The 17,688-nt window shown below is 36.2% G+C and overlaps 1 protein-coding gene across 1 annotated transcript in view; it reads right to left on the minus strand.

Moving 5' to 3' along the window:
- Positions 1–13,680: 13,680 nt before the first annotated feature.
- Positions 13,681–17,688, minus strand: part of Dip-B (Dipeptidase B) — a 107,457-nt gene continuing 103,449 nt past the window's right edge. The window contains exons 14-15 of the mRNA XM_090372031.1: positions 16,414–16,545; positions 13,681–13,892 (exon numbers count right to left, since the gene is read on the minus strand). Of these exons, the coding sequence (XP_090228157.1) occupies positions 13,752–13,892; positions 16,414–16,545 (273 nt within the window). The 3' untranslated portion in view covers positions 13,681–13,751. The remainder of the gene's footprint in view (positions 13,893–16,413; positions 16,546–17,688) is intronic.

Consider the following 17,688-nt stretch of genomic DNA (forward strand, 5'->3'; position numbering starts at 1 on the left):
GATTCTCTTTCTGCGAGCAAACACCTCGGAGGCAAAATTCTGAAGAGCTGAGTAACACATTTTTTTTTTTTTTCTTAATAATGGTGAAAGGGAATGAGATGAAACGCGGTAGACAGATAGACCTGTTAATAACGTTCAAAAAGACGGCCAGTGCAGTGTTGCGGTACTTTCGCCTCACAGCAGATTCCAGTTGTAAAATGGCGGCTACCGTGCGAGTGTGGTCCAAAACAGGTGTTCGTGAAGTTATTCGCTTTTTGCAGGCAAAAGGGTCTTCACCAAGTGACATTCACTGTGAACTGGTTGCTGTGTATGACGAAAAGGTGATGACAAAGAAGCAATGTGTTTTTGGCGCAATGAATTTAAAGCGGGCCGTGTTGACATTGAAGATCGACATCGGGCAGGCAGGCCTTCATCGAGCAAGACATTACGCGCATTAAGGGCATCGTTCTTGAAAACAGGCGAGTGAAATTGCATAAATAGTGAACGTAAGTAAGTCTACTGTTCACGATGTCCTTGGCTTTCGAACGGTGTGTGGCCGCTGGGTGCCCCGACAATTGTCAGAGGAGGACAAAGCAAAACGCATGGGGATGTGTCTGGAGAACCTGTTGCGATACAGCGACAAAGGAGAGGATTTTCTCGCTCGCATAGCCACAGCAGACGAAACGTGGGTTCATCACTTTACCCCGGAGAGCAAACAAGGCTCCATGACCTAGAAACATCCACAAACTCCTGTGCGCAAAAAACTCAAAACTGTTCCCAGTGTCCGAAAAGTCATGGCCACAGTGTTCTGGGATCGTCAAGGCGTTCTGTTGGTGGATTTCTTCCCGAAGGGAGGAACAATCAATGCACAGCTTTATTGAGCAACGTTGAAAAACTGAAAGCCAACATTCGACGCAAACGACCAGGACTCCTGACAAGCGGTGTGATTTTGTGGCACGACAACGCAACTCCACACACTGCCTCACCGGTGAGTGATTGCGCCGTAATCGTTGAGAAACTCCCATATCCCCACTACAGCCGAGACTTAGTGCCATCAGATTTCCATTTGTTCGGCCCTCTGAAAAAACACCTTTCAGGAAAGCATTTCACCACGGATGAGGAAGTTCATCAGGCGTTGAACTTCCTCATTCGTGGTGAAATGTTGTTCATGTTGGTTACTCGTATGGGCACGGACTTCTTCAGTACTGGTATTGATAAACTGATCCATCGTTGGGACAAGTGCATCAATAAAAGTGGAGACTTTGTGGAGAAGTAGTGCGTGTTCACTTATTTCTTGGTGTGTAATTTCAACTTCGTATTATTAAATATCATCGAGAGAAAAACTGTGCAACCTTATTTTTCGGAAACCCCTCGAATTTCCTGAAAATTACAATCTACCGAAATTCAAGTCTAATGTCAACAAGTATCTTCTTTCTCCTCACCCTCCAACCCATGCACGGTACTAAGTACTATAGGTTTTATGGTGTTTTTATATACATGTACTGTATATATAAAAAAAAAAAAAAAAAAAAAAAATCCTTGTCATACGTATGGCATAGTGTGGATTCAGATCCTATCGAAGGCTCAAAGAGTTGCTATAGGTCTCTTCGACCGGGTCTGTAATTAGTCGAGTTATGTGGAAGGAGTAGGGCCGTTCCTCGTAAAAAAAAAAATTCAGAGATTTTTACAGGGCCGCGTTAACGCTACAGCCAAACCAACCAATGGCCAGGGGCCTCACGCGAAGAGGTGCCTCATTTTCAGTGTAAATATTTGCTAAAGTAGTGATAAAAATTTCTATTAATAATAATAATAGACTAAGAAAACGTGTAATATAAAAGCATTCTTAAACCTAACTTAAGTGTTTAAATTGTATTGTTATACCTTTTTTACTGTATAATTAAGTTAAGTTTCTATTAAAATTGTTTTTATTATATATATTTATTATTATTATTATTATTATTAGCCATAAGGTGCAAGGAAGCCTGAGGCTTATGCTGCACCAGCCAAAAAAAAAAAAAAAAAAAAAATCCCGTGTTACCCTGAGAGAGAGAGAGAGAGAGAGAGAGAGAGAGAGAGAGAGAGAGAGAGAGAGAGAGAGAGAGAGAGAGAGAGAGAGAGAGAGAGAGAGAGAAGTAGAAGGGAATCATCAAGAAAGAGAAGAATGATGATATCCAGCCAGCTCAGGACCCTGGGTTTGCCAAGCCTATACTCACCAGAGTTAAGCCCCTTAAAGGGGCCTAAAATTTAAATATGGCTGGGGACCTATTTCATCCGGCCCTGGTTTTTTAGCATGCATAACACTGCTTAAACAAAGATTATTCACCTGTATGCGAAAATAAGAATTAACATGAATGTACAATAATCCAATTGAATAATATATAATGGCATATGAATAATAATGTAAAGATTGAGAAAGGCTAAATACCCTTGGTTAGCTTTAATTGAACATAATAGGTTAATAATAGATTTAAAAAAAAAATACTTTGGGACACCAATAGTCCGCTTCCTGAAGTAATTTTTGGGATTATCGCTAAATACACTACCTGTGAAGATTAATTAGTTTCATACCGTGAAATATCGGAGTCTGGTGAAAACTGACGTATGGTAACACCAAGATCTCTGCAGTGATCAACTCCGATCAACATGATAATTCAGTAGTATTAAAGGTTTAAGCCGACGTCTGGGAAAAATGGCAAATATAATAATACTAGATGAACTTATTGTACACCTGAATTTTAGAAAAACTCTTGTTTCGGTTCGTCATCAGAGGCTGTGTATGAACTGGAGTGTGCTGAGATTGCTGGGATCGTCTAGCCTCCCTTTAAGTCATCAACCAATTGACAGCTTTCAGTTCACATCCTCATCAATGTCATTGAGAAAAATCAGAAACAAGAGGAGGGGAGCAACACTGAACCCTGACGGTCCTCACCCACTACATCAGCCCACTGTGAATAATGCTCGTTGATTGCCACTGAATTGTTTAAGCGATTTATATATTTAAAGAAACAAGATAATATAATTATGTATCATTAGTGAGATAATGCTAAATTGTACAGTAGGATGATATACAAAATGACTTAATTTTTATGGTTATTCAACAGTATAAAAGAAATAACTAACAAAAAAAATACAACTTTTACGTAAAACCTATTATAAATTTAAGAAATGAAACTATATTATAGCGGAGAGAAAAACAACAGGCAGCTAAAGTTCTCACAAGGCCTTTTCTTCCACAGCGTTAGTACGCATTGGAAAGCAATTTAATAACCTTGAACCACTTGTTATTTTTCTCCTTACTTTAACAAACCTTGATGCGAATAAATAATAAAAATTAATAAGATGCATACCCTAGACATGAGAAATTGTAAAACGCCAAAAGCAAATAATATCGCAGTCTCCTCCTCACACCGGATGGAAAAGACCTCAGTTCGAGTCCCGTCGATGACGTGAAGAATTTTTATGGACCCTTTTCACAACGTGCTGAGTTAGTCGGTTTCAGGCGAGGATAGCATAGTCTTTTTCCCGAAAACAGAAAATCGACCACGGAACACACGCAGTTTATAGACAATATGGTGGTCTTAGTCGCCGATGCCCCTCAAACACTACTACAACAACGAAAAGCAAGTATGGTCGCAAAATTTTGCAGTAAAGTGTTTTCTGTGGTGCAGCTAAGTGTTTTCTTTTTGACTCTAGCTTACAAAACGTAATTAACGCCTTTTAAATAGTGATCTTCCCCTCAAATTATATAAAAAAGAACAAACAAACAAAGAGTAATAACAGCTGCTGTTAGTCTAGAATTCCTCTTTTAAGATCGTTACGACTTCTTTTGATTCATAATAAAATAGTGAATTTTGATATGAAAAACATGAACAGACTTAGACTGGACTGAGATTATACCGAGTAATGGAGGGATTTCGGCCACTTCTGGCCCTCTAAGCTTTTCGGGTATAAACAAAATCAATTTGCTGAGGGAGAATCTCTCTTTCTAGTCCTGCTCTCATTGAGAACTCTCTCACCTTGTGGCTACAAGGTTAATGAAATTGGAACATTCCAGTCTTATTTTTGCAACTGTTTGTTGATGAAGCTGCTACAGCAAATATGTTTAGAAATAACAAACATTTGTTGACAAGGGCTTCATTTCTCTCTAAGGCGTATGATACAATTATTATACTGTTATTCGGGCAAGTGAGTTATGTACGTTATAATATACGCTACCATTCAAACTGATAAATTTAATAGTGTTCTGAACGGTAGAAATTTATTGGCCAAACCAGAATCGATATTTGCATAAACAGAATTGATATAGCATGCAATGATCCAGGTGAATTTATACGCTTACCTTGTGGAACTGGAATTGGTACAAAAGCTCGAAAAGCTGGATCATAAATATTTTCAGCATAATACATGTCCATTCTATCTATCAATTTGCGAGAATTAGTCCTAATAAATCACTTGAGCTGACCAGAATCCTTCCTTACGGCATGAAACAATTCTTTTGCATTTACATTTCTAACCTACGCTACCTAACTGTTTACACCAGGAAACGGTTGTCAGTTCTAGAACGATTAAATGCGCCACCTACAAGAAACGTTGTTTATACTAAATATAGATCAAAAATATTGTTAATGTTACAGTATTAAATATTAGACTAATACTTTATTCTATTAAATAAATTAAAATAAAATACAAGCCGATGATGAAATATTTTAAGTTTTAAATGAAATAAATAACAATTTTTAAATTGTCAGACGCCGTCAATTTTTAAATTTAGTTCGTGCTTAAGTAGCCAATTATAATAAATTTTTAGCTTTGTTCTTTTTAATTTTATTTTTAATATTTAATTATTATTTTAGACCTGTATATATTTTTTAAAGTGTTGTGGTTTATACTTCTAATAGATTCGACCGATTCTTAAAGGAGAAAGTTAAAATTAATAAATACAACCTAACTAACACCTGAATTTTTGGAAAGAAATCATTCGTGGATTGATATTATATGCAATTAAAGATGGAGGAGTTTTAATTCCCGCTGTTTTTAAGTTGCGTACACTGTAGATTAAGGCTGTCCAACGTGGTTGGACAGCACGCGAAGTGGCAACCAACTTTTCTGAGATTGTGTTTCGAGGGAATTCTAGCATGTGCGTCAGAAATTAATCGTTCTGAAATAAAACTAAATGTTTTAAGCATTTAAATTTCCCTTCTTTCCTCTGTACTACTAAAGTAATGCTCTGTTATGGAAAATAAAATTCAAATTATTTTTAAAAAAATTGCGTATGACCTTGTACAAGTATTTTATTAAATTTATTTAATGAATTTCTTTTCTCTAGTATTTAACGTATTTACGTGGAAAATTGTACATAATCACAGATTTCTCTATACATTGCAAAATACTGTATAAAATCCAAGCAGCTTCTATTACTGCTGTTTAGCGTGCATATTATTTAGTCTACGCTGTAAGAGGGGAAAACTTCGATGATACTCCATTTTTAGACAGATTATCATCACGTCTGATTGGTCTGTATTGGTTTAAGCACAACACAAATATATATATATATATATATATGTTTTTTTTTTTATGAAACCCCGAACACTAAACGTATTAGAACCTAAGTACTTAGTAATGTGCGTGGGTTGAAGATAAAAGAAGATACTTGTTGACATTAGACTTGAATTTCTGTAGATTGTAATTTTTAGGAAATACGTGCGAAGGAATGTTGTTCCAAACAACGGAAGTTGAAAGAATAAATGAGAAAAAGAAAAGCTGGTTCTACCAGTTTGAAGTCGAACAGTAAAACAATGCTGACTGGGTGCGGCACATGTTCAAGCCGTTTTGGAAGAGAGAGAGAGAGAGGGGGGGGGGGAATTATAGAAGCCGATTCAGAACAACACTGTCCATGGAAGTACAGTATCTATAGAAAAGCATGCAGCAGAAACAGAACGTCTATGAGACAGAGTGGTGAGACTTTCTAAGAGATGGGTCTATAATTAACATGACTTCCCTCTTTTAAATGGAGTCTAGAAGCCTGAGAGAGAGGTTATGGGGGTAACATCCCAGATGTAGGAACAATATTCCATTGGCGGATTTGAGATTTGTCTTCCTCCGAATTAAAAAAAAAAAAAAAAAGAAAAAAAAGCAGCTCGTTTTGCTTTTTACTTGGGGCATTACTTTTCTGCTGACTCTGTACAACAAAAGCAAAACAGTGTCGACGAATGCTCTGCAAGTTATTGTAGGAACTCTTCCGTTCGATTTGGCAGTCATACAGAGCAAGCATTTTGCTATTTTTTGAGTTAAGGAAGACAGTATCGTTTACGGGTGTTGCTAACGATTTGACAGTCTGAATTACTCAGGAAAAGAAAAACATTATGCTGAAATTAATTGAAAATTAGCAAACTCGTTGGGATAGCCTGACTGGCAAAACGACATATTTTTTTTTATCCCTAATATAGGCTTTAATTGTAATAATAAACTGAATAGATGGTTTTACTCATGTATGGAGGCCTCCTATTTTATTATAGGGCATGGCTCCCTAAGAAATAAGTTATTTCAACTAGGATTAGAGGCGCAACCATTTTGCATATGTGGTAGTCTTGAAACTTGGGATCACATTTTATGATTGTCTGTTATACGAAGAATTTAGAAGTATATTAAGAATTTTACGGCCGGATTTCAACAGGAGTTTTGAGGCTGTGTGGCTGTCTTCTGTAGAACCCTATTTGGTTTTTCAAGAATATTGTAGGTAGGTGTTTAGAAAAAGGAGGCTAATTCCAGTTGTTACTGATACCAGCTAGTTTAACTGTACACTTTTTGACGTTAAAAACATTTTTACTGGCGTTATTCCAAAAATTTTGTAACGAAAAACCGTCATGCGAAACGCGTTACGAAAATTTATTCCAGTTTATTTTATCTTCTACCGGACCAAATTTCATGAAATTTTGCACGGAGCTTCATCTTAGCTCTATACTAGAGGGAAAACTTTCAACCCTCTGAAAATTGCAGTAGTTTTTTCAGGATAGTGGAAAATATGAACGTGTGATCAAGGAAATTTTCTCATATAACGGAATAATGTAGACGTATAGCATATCGTTGGAAAGCCAAGGAATTTAGAAAGAGAAATATTAAGTTTTTAAGATACAAAAAAACTTTCGGAAACTGGGAAATGCATCAATTCGAAAACGCATCTGGTTTCAAGTTAACTGGTGTTTTCAGATTGAATGTAATTTTTTTCTTTACAATTAAACTGAGGCTGGAAAAGAGTTGTGCACATTTATGAAAACATTCTTCAACTTGGACACGTCATCAGATCTTTCGATCTAAAATCTCCTCAATGTAAAAATTATACTATATATCCTACTTTAGTTATCACAGACCAATACTTTCAGTAACCGATATGTAATTATTATTAATAAAATAAAAACATCGTTATATTAATATCTGAAAATTAAAACGTTTTTAACGCCTGCCGATGACTCTTAAATGTAAAACACGTTAAATATGCTGGCGGCAGGACACATTATGTACCTGCTACAGATTTTTTTTTTAAATTGTTTTTATTATTTTATTTTGTTATTATTACTTTTATTTATTTATTTTTATTATTATTTTATTTTTATTTATTTTTTTTTGAATTCCATACTTCAAAAAGCTTATTACAAGGCTGTTGCACGTCACCAACACTTTTCAAAATTTATATTGACATCTGCCTAAGATCCTGGTCAAAGAATTCGTAATGGAACATGCAATAAAATGGGATTGCCGATCAATAAGAACATCTATAACCACAATCTTCTTTTTTGCAAACGATCGTGGTGATAGTACAAGACTTAGAAGATGCAGATCATGCATGTCGTAAATTGTTGGAGGAATATAAACGATGGGATCTAAAATCCAATTTTAGCAAGACTGAAATGTTGTCTTCAGGATTAGGACACATTCTAAATATTGAAGATTTTTAAAATCAAATAAATCGATAAATTCAAATATTTGGGATCAATCTTAGAAAGTGACGGATCATCCAAAGCAGAGATCAATAAGATAATTGCAGATGGCAGAAAGGCTATCGGCATGCTAAATTCTGTTCTATGGAGCAGAAATATTCTAAATAAAACAAAAACTTATATTTCAAACGATTGTACAAAGTCTTTTATAGTAGGCAAGGGGAAAACAAATTGCTCTCCACAGAAATGGATTTTTGGATACGCTCAGCAAGAACTTATAGAAATCCATGCTACCATGGGATATTGTTCCAACATCTGAGGTGGTTCCCCCAAAACCTCTTTGAAGCTTCTAGACAGGATCGGATTTACACATAAGCTAAACAAGCTACAGTTTAGGGCCTCGCCCCATCTTAAAAAATCCTTTTTTTTTTAATATTGTCTTAGGTAAGAGTTGGAGGGCCTCATAAATGTCATAGCTTAGGGTTACTACAAGTTTAAATCCGGCCCTGCTTCTAGACTTCATTCAGAAGAGGATAGTTAGGTTAATTAATGACCCATCTCTTGCAGCTTCCCCACTCTGTCTCACAGATATAGTTTCAGTTGTGTGTGTCTTCTCTGTGAATTCATCCATGGGCACTGTTCTTCTGAATTTACATCTGTAATTTCCACAACCTTTTCCAAAAAGCTTGAACAGATGCTGCAAACATACTGTCCAACTTCAAACTCACAAAACCAACTTTTCCTAATTTATCCCTTCTACTTTTGTTTCCTGGAATAACCTTCCTTTATATAGTAGAGTCCCGATTATCCGAGGTAATGTGGACCGAGGGAAACTCAGATAATCAAAAACTCTGATAACACGAAAGGTGTTTTTTTTTTTTGGTAGTTGTTGGCACATCGGCTTCTGTGGCCATAATGCACCTCCCAAGGTTTTTGCAGTACTTTGATCCAAGCCCGAGGCTGGATTCGAATCCGCAACCTTTGGGTTGCCAGGCTAGCCCGGTCGGCGAAAGGTTTGGTAAATTATTATTAAATAAACTGATTTGAGTAAGTTAACGTGATGATGTATGCCCTATTTTCAGATTATACCTACTTATTCAACATAATGACTTTTAAATTATACAATAAAATACTTAATTTTATTTACAACTGTTTCATTACAAAAAAAAAGTACATGTATAAAAATTACAAGTCAGACAAGAAAAATGTACACTTACAGTCGTTAGCACTACGCCTTAATATTATATAAAAATTCCTTAATGGGTTTCTGTTTCATAGAAGCTCCTCGCTTTTTAGCAGCTATATTTGTAGGCGCCTAATTAACAAAACATCGGTGGCCATGGCATCCTCTGCTGTACAATATAACGTAAACTGACTCAATAGCATTTAGACCTTCCGTGTGTGTCATTTTTTTTTTTTTTTTTTTGTGGTTTCTGTGCACTCTTCATCATCATCTTCGTCTTTTTGTTCATCAGCAAGCATTACTATCGTGTCATCATTTCCAGCTGTTCATCAGAATTCATCCACTCTTTAATATCCTCTATAATAAGTGTCCCCTAAACAGGATGGTTATTGGTTAGTTCTAAAAGGGTTTCCTCACCTCTTTCACCTTAATTTGCCATCATCTCGTTCTCGTTGGCTCCATTTTGGGAGCATAAAATATTTTTCCAGGATTTAATGAGAGTAGATCGTTCCATGCTTCTGCCAACCAGTAAATAACGCCTTTTGATGTTTATTATTTTTGAAGATTCCCAACAACACTAGTCCCTGTTTCAAGATTTCAAGGCAGATGTTTTAAGAGACGTCATCTATAGTTGTTTCAAAGTCTCCAAAACACCTTGATCTAGAGGTTGAAGAAGGGATGTCACATTAGGTGGCAAAAACAGAACTCTGATGTTACCAAAAACTAGTTCACTTTCGTCTCGATGGGATGGGGCATTGTCTAAAATTAAGTGCATTTTGAGGAAGTTTCTTTTCGTTGAAAATTTTTTTTTTTTTTTTTTTTTTTTTTGCTACGGACTAATTCTTCATGACAAATGTTTTAAACAAACTTGAATCCATCCATGCATTTTTTTTATTTTATTTGCATAGTTTTTAAAGCTCGGAGGTCTTTGACTTTCCAATAAGAGTTAGTTTAAGGTTATGCCCCTCTGACAAATTTGAACACGTCAGTAGTAGTATTGCTTCGTTTATAACCAGGAGCTGATTTTTCTTTTCTAGCTGCAAGTATTTTGGATGGGAGCATTTTATAATCAAGCCCGTTTCGTCACAATTGTAAATTTGATCCAAATTCAAATTTTTTTTTTTTCTTGAATCATTTTTGCTAATTTAGCAGTAAAGGTTGCTATTTCTTTCATGCTAGCTGATTTTTTCCCAGTGATGTTCAGCTTTAACTCCAAACCTTTGTTTCCCTCCAACAATCTAATCAGATCGCAGAAGAATATTGCTTTTTCTCATCGTCTCTCTAACATGCTGTGTAGAAGTTAAAATACTCTCATTATAGAGCATTTTGTTTTACTGGCCCATTCTATTTGTCTGTGTAATTGTTCTTTGTACTCATTACAGGCCTGTAATGCACCCCTGCTCATTTTTGTTTTCCCAGTGCTTATGTCACATCAAACCAACTTATCATTACTGGCCACCAATATCAACTGAGTGCATTGCCTTAGAGTCCATGTGCCTTCTAACCAAGGGCGTAACCCCCCCCCATCTGTCTTTTCTGTACTTACCTCCTCTGGAGTAACTTCTTGCAGAATGCAAGCAGGATTAACTCTGAACCTGGACTTCTGGCCAGGGTGGAATTTTGAAATATAACTCTTTGCATCCATAAATATATTGTAAATTCTTGTCTTTTTATTTTCTATAGGGATGCTTTCTCTTTTTGACAACATCTGGTGACCCTGTCCACTCTCTCTCTCTTTTTTATTTTATTTATTTTTTTTAAAAGGACTTTGCACTTGTTCGGAACAAGAGTCTATGAGTATGAGTTTTTCAGATATGACCTGCTTCCCTGTGGTAAAGACAGGAACTAGGAGGCAACCATCTAGTGATCATTGCCTCCTGGTAGCTGAGCTGCCAGCGACAACACTGCAACAGAACACATCACTATATATACATGGACTAATCACCACTTGCAAGACTGCTTGGCATGCTGCTGTATCACAGGAGAGTGCTAGATATGGAGGAGACTCAAGGAACTGTAACCATATTACAAATGTCTTTCTATACATATTGTACTCACCACATTCAAATTCTGCATCCCTTATGTTGTGAGTGGCACCATGTTTTCATTATTTATATGTTGTTCGCATTTGATAATTTAACCAATACTTCAAATTCATTAAGTTTGTTTACTATACTCCTAGCATTGGTGAACGATCAAAGCAAGTATACATACTTCTGCATTTGCTCTTGGTAACCCTAACACAGCTGATATATTTGCTTGTCCCGTGAGGGTTCCCCAAGCAGGCCTTGTAATCCCGAACATCGTTTTCCTAGTTGCTGTATGTCTCAGTAGAAGCAATGCAAGAATCAATTTCATCTCCATCTATGGCTGGTATAAACTATTTAGTCTGTATATCCCCCAAGCTAGCAGTTTTCCTACTCACTTAACACTGTCTCAGTAGTGTGAGTAAATATTCTTGCACCCCCTTTCATTTAAGTGTATCCTATCCTTGTAAAAATATCCTTTCCTGTTAACAAGAACAGACCACACTACAAAAAATTCTACCCTATGAGCCTTTCACAGTCCCCCCAGAGCTAAATTGAAAATATTCTAATCATATACTCCCTCCTATTGTGTCTGGGCAGAATTGCACACACTTTCAAATTTAATCCTAAACTTGTGTGACTTTTTCTCGGGATCTGTTATATCCACTTTCTGTGTTTCTTACACATGATCAGAATTACTTTAACCTGATTTGCAAAATAAGGTCTCTGCAAAAGCACTTTTATTTTGTAGGCTTCTAGATATTCAGGTTTTAATGAAGCAAAAATAATAAATATCCAACACAATTACTATAAATTACTTTGAGATGAAGTTATGTAAAAATTCAGTTAATATTTGTAGATTATTCCTATTATCTGATGATTGGTCATATATGCGCATGCGTGAAGAATAAAAGTACTACATAAGACAATTTTTCTGGTTAAATTTTTTGGGTTTGCTCTTCTTCCTGTGAACGCGTAGTTTCAAAAAGCCTTATTAAAACTTAAGGAATGAAGAGAATATTGCTCTATATGCAGTTAAGCTTTTTAATATCAATATTAATTTTAGTTTTAATGATGTTGGACCTGATGTTTTCCTTACTGGCAAGGGGGGGGAGGTTGGAACCCTGGTTGAATTGTATGTCCAATATTGATACCAAGGGGTTGTCCCGCTACTGTTCTGACAGTGGGGAAGACGTTTAATTAATCTTATAATTATATCATTATAAATTAATCGTTAACACGTTGGATTAGGAGAGTTGGTTGAAAGAAGCCATCCTATAGTAAAAAAATAAAGGTAATCCCTGTTGAATCTCATACATATATAAGGTACATTTCAAAAAGTTCTCAGAATTTAATAAAAAGTTGATTGAATGAACAGTTGGTGATTTATTAACCTTAATTACCTTCATTCTGCACGTGCACACGCATGCTCCATCAGTCTTCCCAAGCAGTGAAAAGTTGGGGGGGGGGGAGAGTAAGGAGTATGAATTTGTGGCTAAGGAGAAAAGCATTAATGCTGAATGACTTTTTTTGACTTTTTCTGCCAAGAACTGCTATCACCACATGATGGCAGTTCGCATTGTCATGGTTCAGGATTCAGCCATCTTTGCCTCACATTCTCACATAAATGTGTCCAAACCTTGACATAGTAAGCAGCAGTAATACTTCTTCCCCTAGTCACAAATTCATGGTATGCTATCTATGCCTGCATTGTCAAAAAACGATCTGCATGATTTTGATGGATTTTGTTGCATAAGACTTCTTTGGCCATGGGGATATTTTTGCGTGACATTCGGATGATTCCACCTTGGTCTCGGGGTCATAGCCCAACTCTCAACCCCAATGACCACTTTTCTCAGGAAGCTTGGATCCCGCATAGATTTTTCAAACAAATCGCCTGCAATGGCTCTTCTGCAGTCCATTTGATTATCTGACAGCAAGGATGGAAGAAACTTTGTACACATGTATCCCTAAATCTTGCATCAGGATTGTATATACTGAGCCTACAGACAGTCAAATTTCATGAACAGTCTCAACAACAATCATTTGCCCATTATTTCACACACGTTCCTTCACTTTCATGACTTGAAGGGTGTCCACTGCAAGGTTCATCTTTTAATGTTTTCTTCAAAGCATCATCTCCATTAACTTTCTGTAATGCTTGCAACATTTCTATCACGTTTCCCACGTTAGCACACTATTCAGACTGCGACATGCAGCAGTCAATCAGCTGTGACACAAGTGAAGTGGTCAAGCCAATTCCCATGTGGCATGCATGTGTACCAAGGTCAGTGTTAATGCCCCTCAAAACCTTATGGTCATAGCACAAACCATTTAAATAGCAGCGTTCAATTCCAAGAACTTTTTGAACATACTAAGTGTTCTAGAAGTATTTACTCAAATAAAAAGAATGGAAAATTCATGAACACATGTTTTTCTATTTAAGTTTTAACAGAAACTAGAAGTCAGTTTGTTGGTGATCAAAGAATAAATGCCTAATTTTTTTTTTTTTGCAACATATTTTTATTTCCAAAAATTTAAAACAGTGTTCTGAAATTATCACAGAAGCTGAAAACAATTCCCCAATATCAAAATATTATGTCAACTGCAGTATTGTGTCCTAATGGCCTAGCCTCCAATGCGATCCATTATAAACTGAGATGAAAGTGCTAGGATTGGGGCACCAGTAGGAATTCCAGGAAAAGGCCCTGCGGAAGCAGCAATGTCAATATGACAATACTTAAGAGGATTTTCTGAATCGCCGCCATGCTGAAATTTAAAAATAATTCTGTTACATAAAAATTAAATGCAACATGAAGCAACATTTATGTGAGAGCAAGAGCAAACAGTTTCTAAATACTCATATTGAGTTTTTAATTTCACAGAGCAAGAACAAAGCAGGTTTCTTAAAGCTTACACTGCACTAGAAATTAAATTTCACTGACTGAGTAAACATTTTATATTAAAATACACCCATAGAAGTATTTACTAGTCCAGTATTCTTTCCTATATTGTTTACCTACTAGTCCAGAAATAAACATTTTCTTACCCATAATTTTTCTGTCTATTGATTTCATTGATTATGGTTGCTTCAAGAAAGACACTGTTGAAAACTTTGCCCTCTTCAGAACTGTTGAGTCAGTTTTGTTCATAACAATAGGCCTGCTGCCAACAATTGATGATTATGACCATTTCCAAACCTTTACCAGAAAGAGGGGACCTGAACTCGGTTTTTGTTTTTCTCACCTGGCTGAATATCCCCTCACACTCAGCAATTCAATAAGGAATTGTTAAAATTGCAAGTATGACTTGGAATAATTTATTATATTTCAAGCTTCCTTCTGTTCCCCAGTGAGTAACCAACTGTAATCACTTTCATAGCAGGTAGGTATTCAATCCAAAGAATACATCTGTTAATGTATTCTTTGGATTGAACTTGCTTGCGGGTCAGTTTTGTATCTTTAAAAATATATATTTGAAAGCCACCGTCAAAAAGGCTCTTGTTCTCAATCTCATTATCTGCATTGTTATGATAAGGAGTAAGACCTCTTCAGTCAGATTGTCTGAGCTCACTCGTTGCCATCATGAATGGGGTCACGCATAAATTCTCTATGAATGTTGTTCTGAACTGTCCAAGATAAATCCTGGGAAAGGACAGTTCCTCTGTGTGCTCATAAAATAGTAAGCTCTGCGGCACATCAGTTTCTCCTGGGGCAATTCTAAGATATTTATCATTGCTCCACAATGTTTGCTGCTGGGCAATGAGACTTTCCTTGATCAGAACCACTTCGCTTATGTTGGTCTTTAGCCAAATTAATTTCCATGTGACTGTCATCGAAGAATGACTGACCTATCGTGATTTGATACAATCGATAGAGAGGCGTGCTAAATATTGAAGCATGCTTTAACCACTTGCTTTTTTACTAACCTGATCAAATAGCTGGACTTGTGTATTTTCTTGTGTTTTATATACATGTTTATACAATGATCATCGTCAATCTCCCTTGGCAAGCGATGGACCATCGTGTTGACTGAAACAAGCACATTGATCACTTGGCCCAGAATGCCACATTGTCGGTATGTGTATCTCAATGATCAATGTGCTTGTTTCAGTCAACACGATGGTCCATCGCTTGCCAAGGGAGATTGACGATGATCATTGTATAAACATGTATATAAAACATGAATGGTAACCGAGGAGAAATAAGCCTCTCTGTTACTAAATCCAACAGAAGTTCTGGGTAGACAAAGCCATTCAACGTACATAGTGCTTGGAATAGTGTTGTTCTTAAGTGATCCTCTGCAACTATTACACACAAGAATGCCATCAAAATCAGAAAATGCAGTGCGTATCAATGGTAAACCTTTAGCAGTTGGTTTCTTTGTATCATTTTCAAACCATAGATGATCACAAATGTAGCATACATAACAGAAATGATTTCTCATAAATATCCTTTCAAACTCTCAAATGGGCATTCTTGTATAAATAGTAGTCTGTGTAAAGAAAAGGAGCTTGATCATTTAAACTCATCTGCTCTGTTGTACCTAATTAATACTCACTTCAGGGGTATTGCTGATTGAAGGCACTGCTAAATCCAACACCTGATTTTCTGTTTGTCTTTTACACAATCTCAATAGCCTTTGTCGTTCTCGCACACTCATTGCTACCCCCACCTTTATTTTTTAAGGCTGGCTTGCTCAATACTCTTGACAACACTCTGTACTTGACTGCGGCATTGTTGAACACAATGCCAAAGTCAGCATTATAGCAGGTTAAGCTGCTGAAGGTTATACAGTGTGGCATTCAGTCCCTTTCACTACTCACAAAATTACTGATGTGATCTAGGCACCTAACAATGGAATGTAATGAAAATGCAGATTATAACAATACAAAAACTTGTATTGTTGCAATCATACTATTCAACAAATGGCTGCAATCAAATGGGTAATTAGGTTATTGGCCTAACCTCTTACAAATGTTGATTTGGTAGAGTAAGCAGTGGGCATGTGTATAAAACATTACATCGTTCGTACTAAATATTTTGGAGTGAGGTACGTCACTAACATTGATTCAGTAGAGTAAGTAGCGGGCAGAATATAAAACATTTCATCGTTCACGATTTCAAAATCAATTCTGATTTTTTGTCAAAGATGTTTACACATAAAACATCTTTTGTGCATACAGGGTACACATGTGATTTTTTTTTATTGTCATCAACTATAGTGATTATCATAATTTTATACTTAGTTAAGAATAAAATGAATATGGTTATGGTACTAAATAACTAACCAGATCCATTCCAGATGCCATGAGGAGGAAAGCAAATGGACTTTGGTGTCCTCGTGGTGTGCGTGAAGAAGGTAAATTATTGCACTGAAGTACATCTTCATATTCTGATTTTCCTGCATGGAATTCAAAATCCTATGTGAAAAAAATGAAATTCCTCAATTAGTTTTGATTAGCATACTAATTAAGCAAAATGTTTTGGATATCCTACATAATTTCATTAAAAATTAATTCAATCATTGTTCTATTTGAGTTTATAGTGCACTTTTATTCAGACCTAAAGTGCTTCCCAATTTCAAATTATTATTCATGTTAGCCAACTTTTTTTTTTTTTTTTTTTTTTTTTTATGACAACTGATTCCTGATATTTCATAGTGGAGTTTGACAATAAATAACTATTTGTAAGAGTACCAGGTATCATTTAGATATAAAAGATAAATATGATTATCAGAAGAATATTTAGCAAAACACTTAACTGCATCTAAATCAAAAAGCATCATACTGGCACAGTCTCATCTGGAACTAAGTGAAATTACACAACCACTTTATTATAATGATTAGGACCATAGCCTGTTTGCCTACCTAGTTATGAGAAAACTAGATTTAGTACAAAATGCAATCTCATGTAGAGATTGCATGTACTAAATTTAGTTTAGTGGAGGCACAAGTTGCCTTGGTACTTCCACCTAAAATAAAGAGCACTGCTTCAAAGGAAGAACCATATTGTTATTTATTGTCATTTACCCTTACTGTACTTTTGGTACTTATTGGCACTGCAGCAGTGGGTAATTAGGCACTTAATGAATGACATGTCAGGACTGTTGTTATTATTTGGTTTTTAGGAGCATTAGCAACTAAGGCCATATTGCTCCGGGGATATGCGGTGGTCATTTCCTGACCTTTCCGCATCCTCCCTATTTGGTGGTCACGGGCTCGAACCCCGGTCTAATCAAGAAGCATGTGCTATGCACTGCTGCTCCTGGCTACAGCGGCGCCCATGTCAGGACATTCTTTATGGTAGAAGCTTAAAAATGCAAATAAATTTAGGATAGAAACTTCATATATAAGGGTATACAATCAGAGCAATGGCCTTAATTTTGTATGTAGCTATGAGCAAGCCACATTTGCTACACAAAACACTGACAACTCATCTTGCAGAATACTTGACCTTATGTATTTAGTTACACAAGGTATGAAGTGTAATATCTAACTGCTGAACAGAATCCTATTTTAGAATAGAAAATTTACTAAACAGGTCATCATTTTCAAAGTCACTGC

The sequence above is a fragment of the Mastigoproctus giganteus genome, chromosome 4 (assembly GCF_048544385.1).
Source record: "Mastigoproctus giganteus isolate SK-2022 chromosome 4, ASM4854438v1, whole genome shotgun sequence".
In the NCBI taxonomy this organism is placed as follows: domain Eukaryota; kingdom Metazoa; phylum Arthropoda; class Arachnida; order Uropygi; family Thelyphonidae; genus Mastigoproctus; species Mastigoproctus giganteus.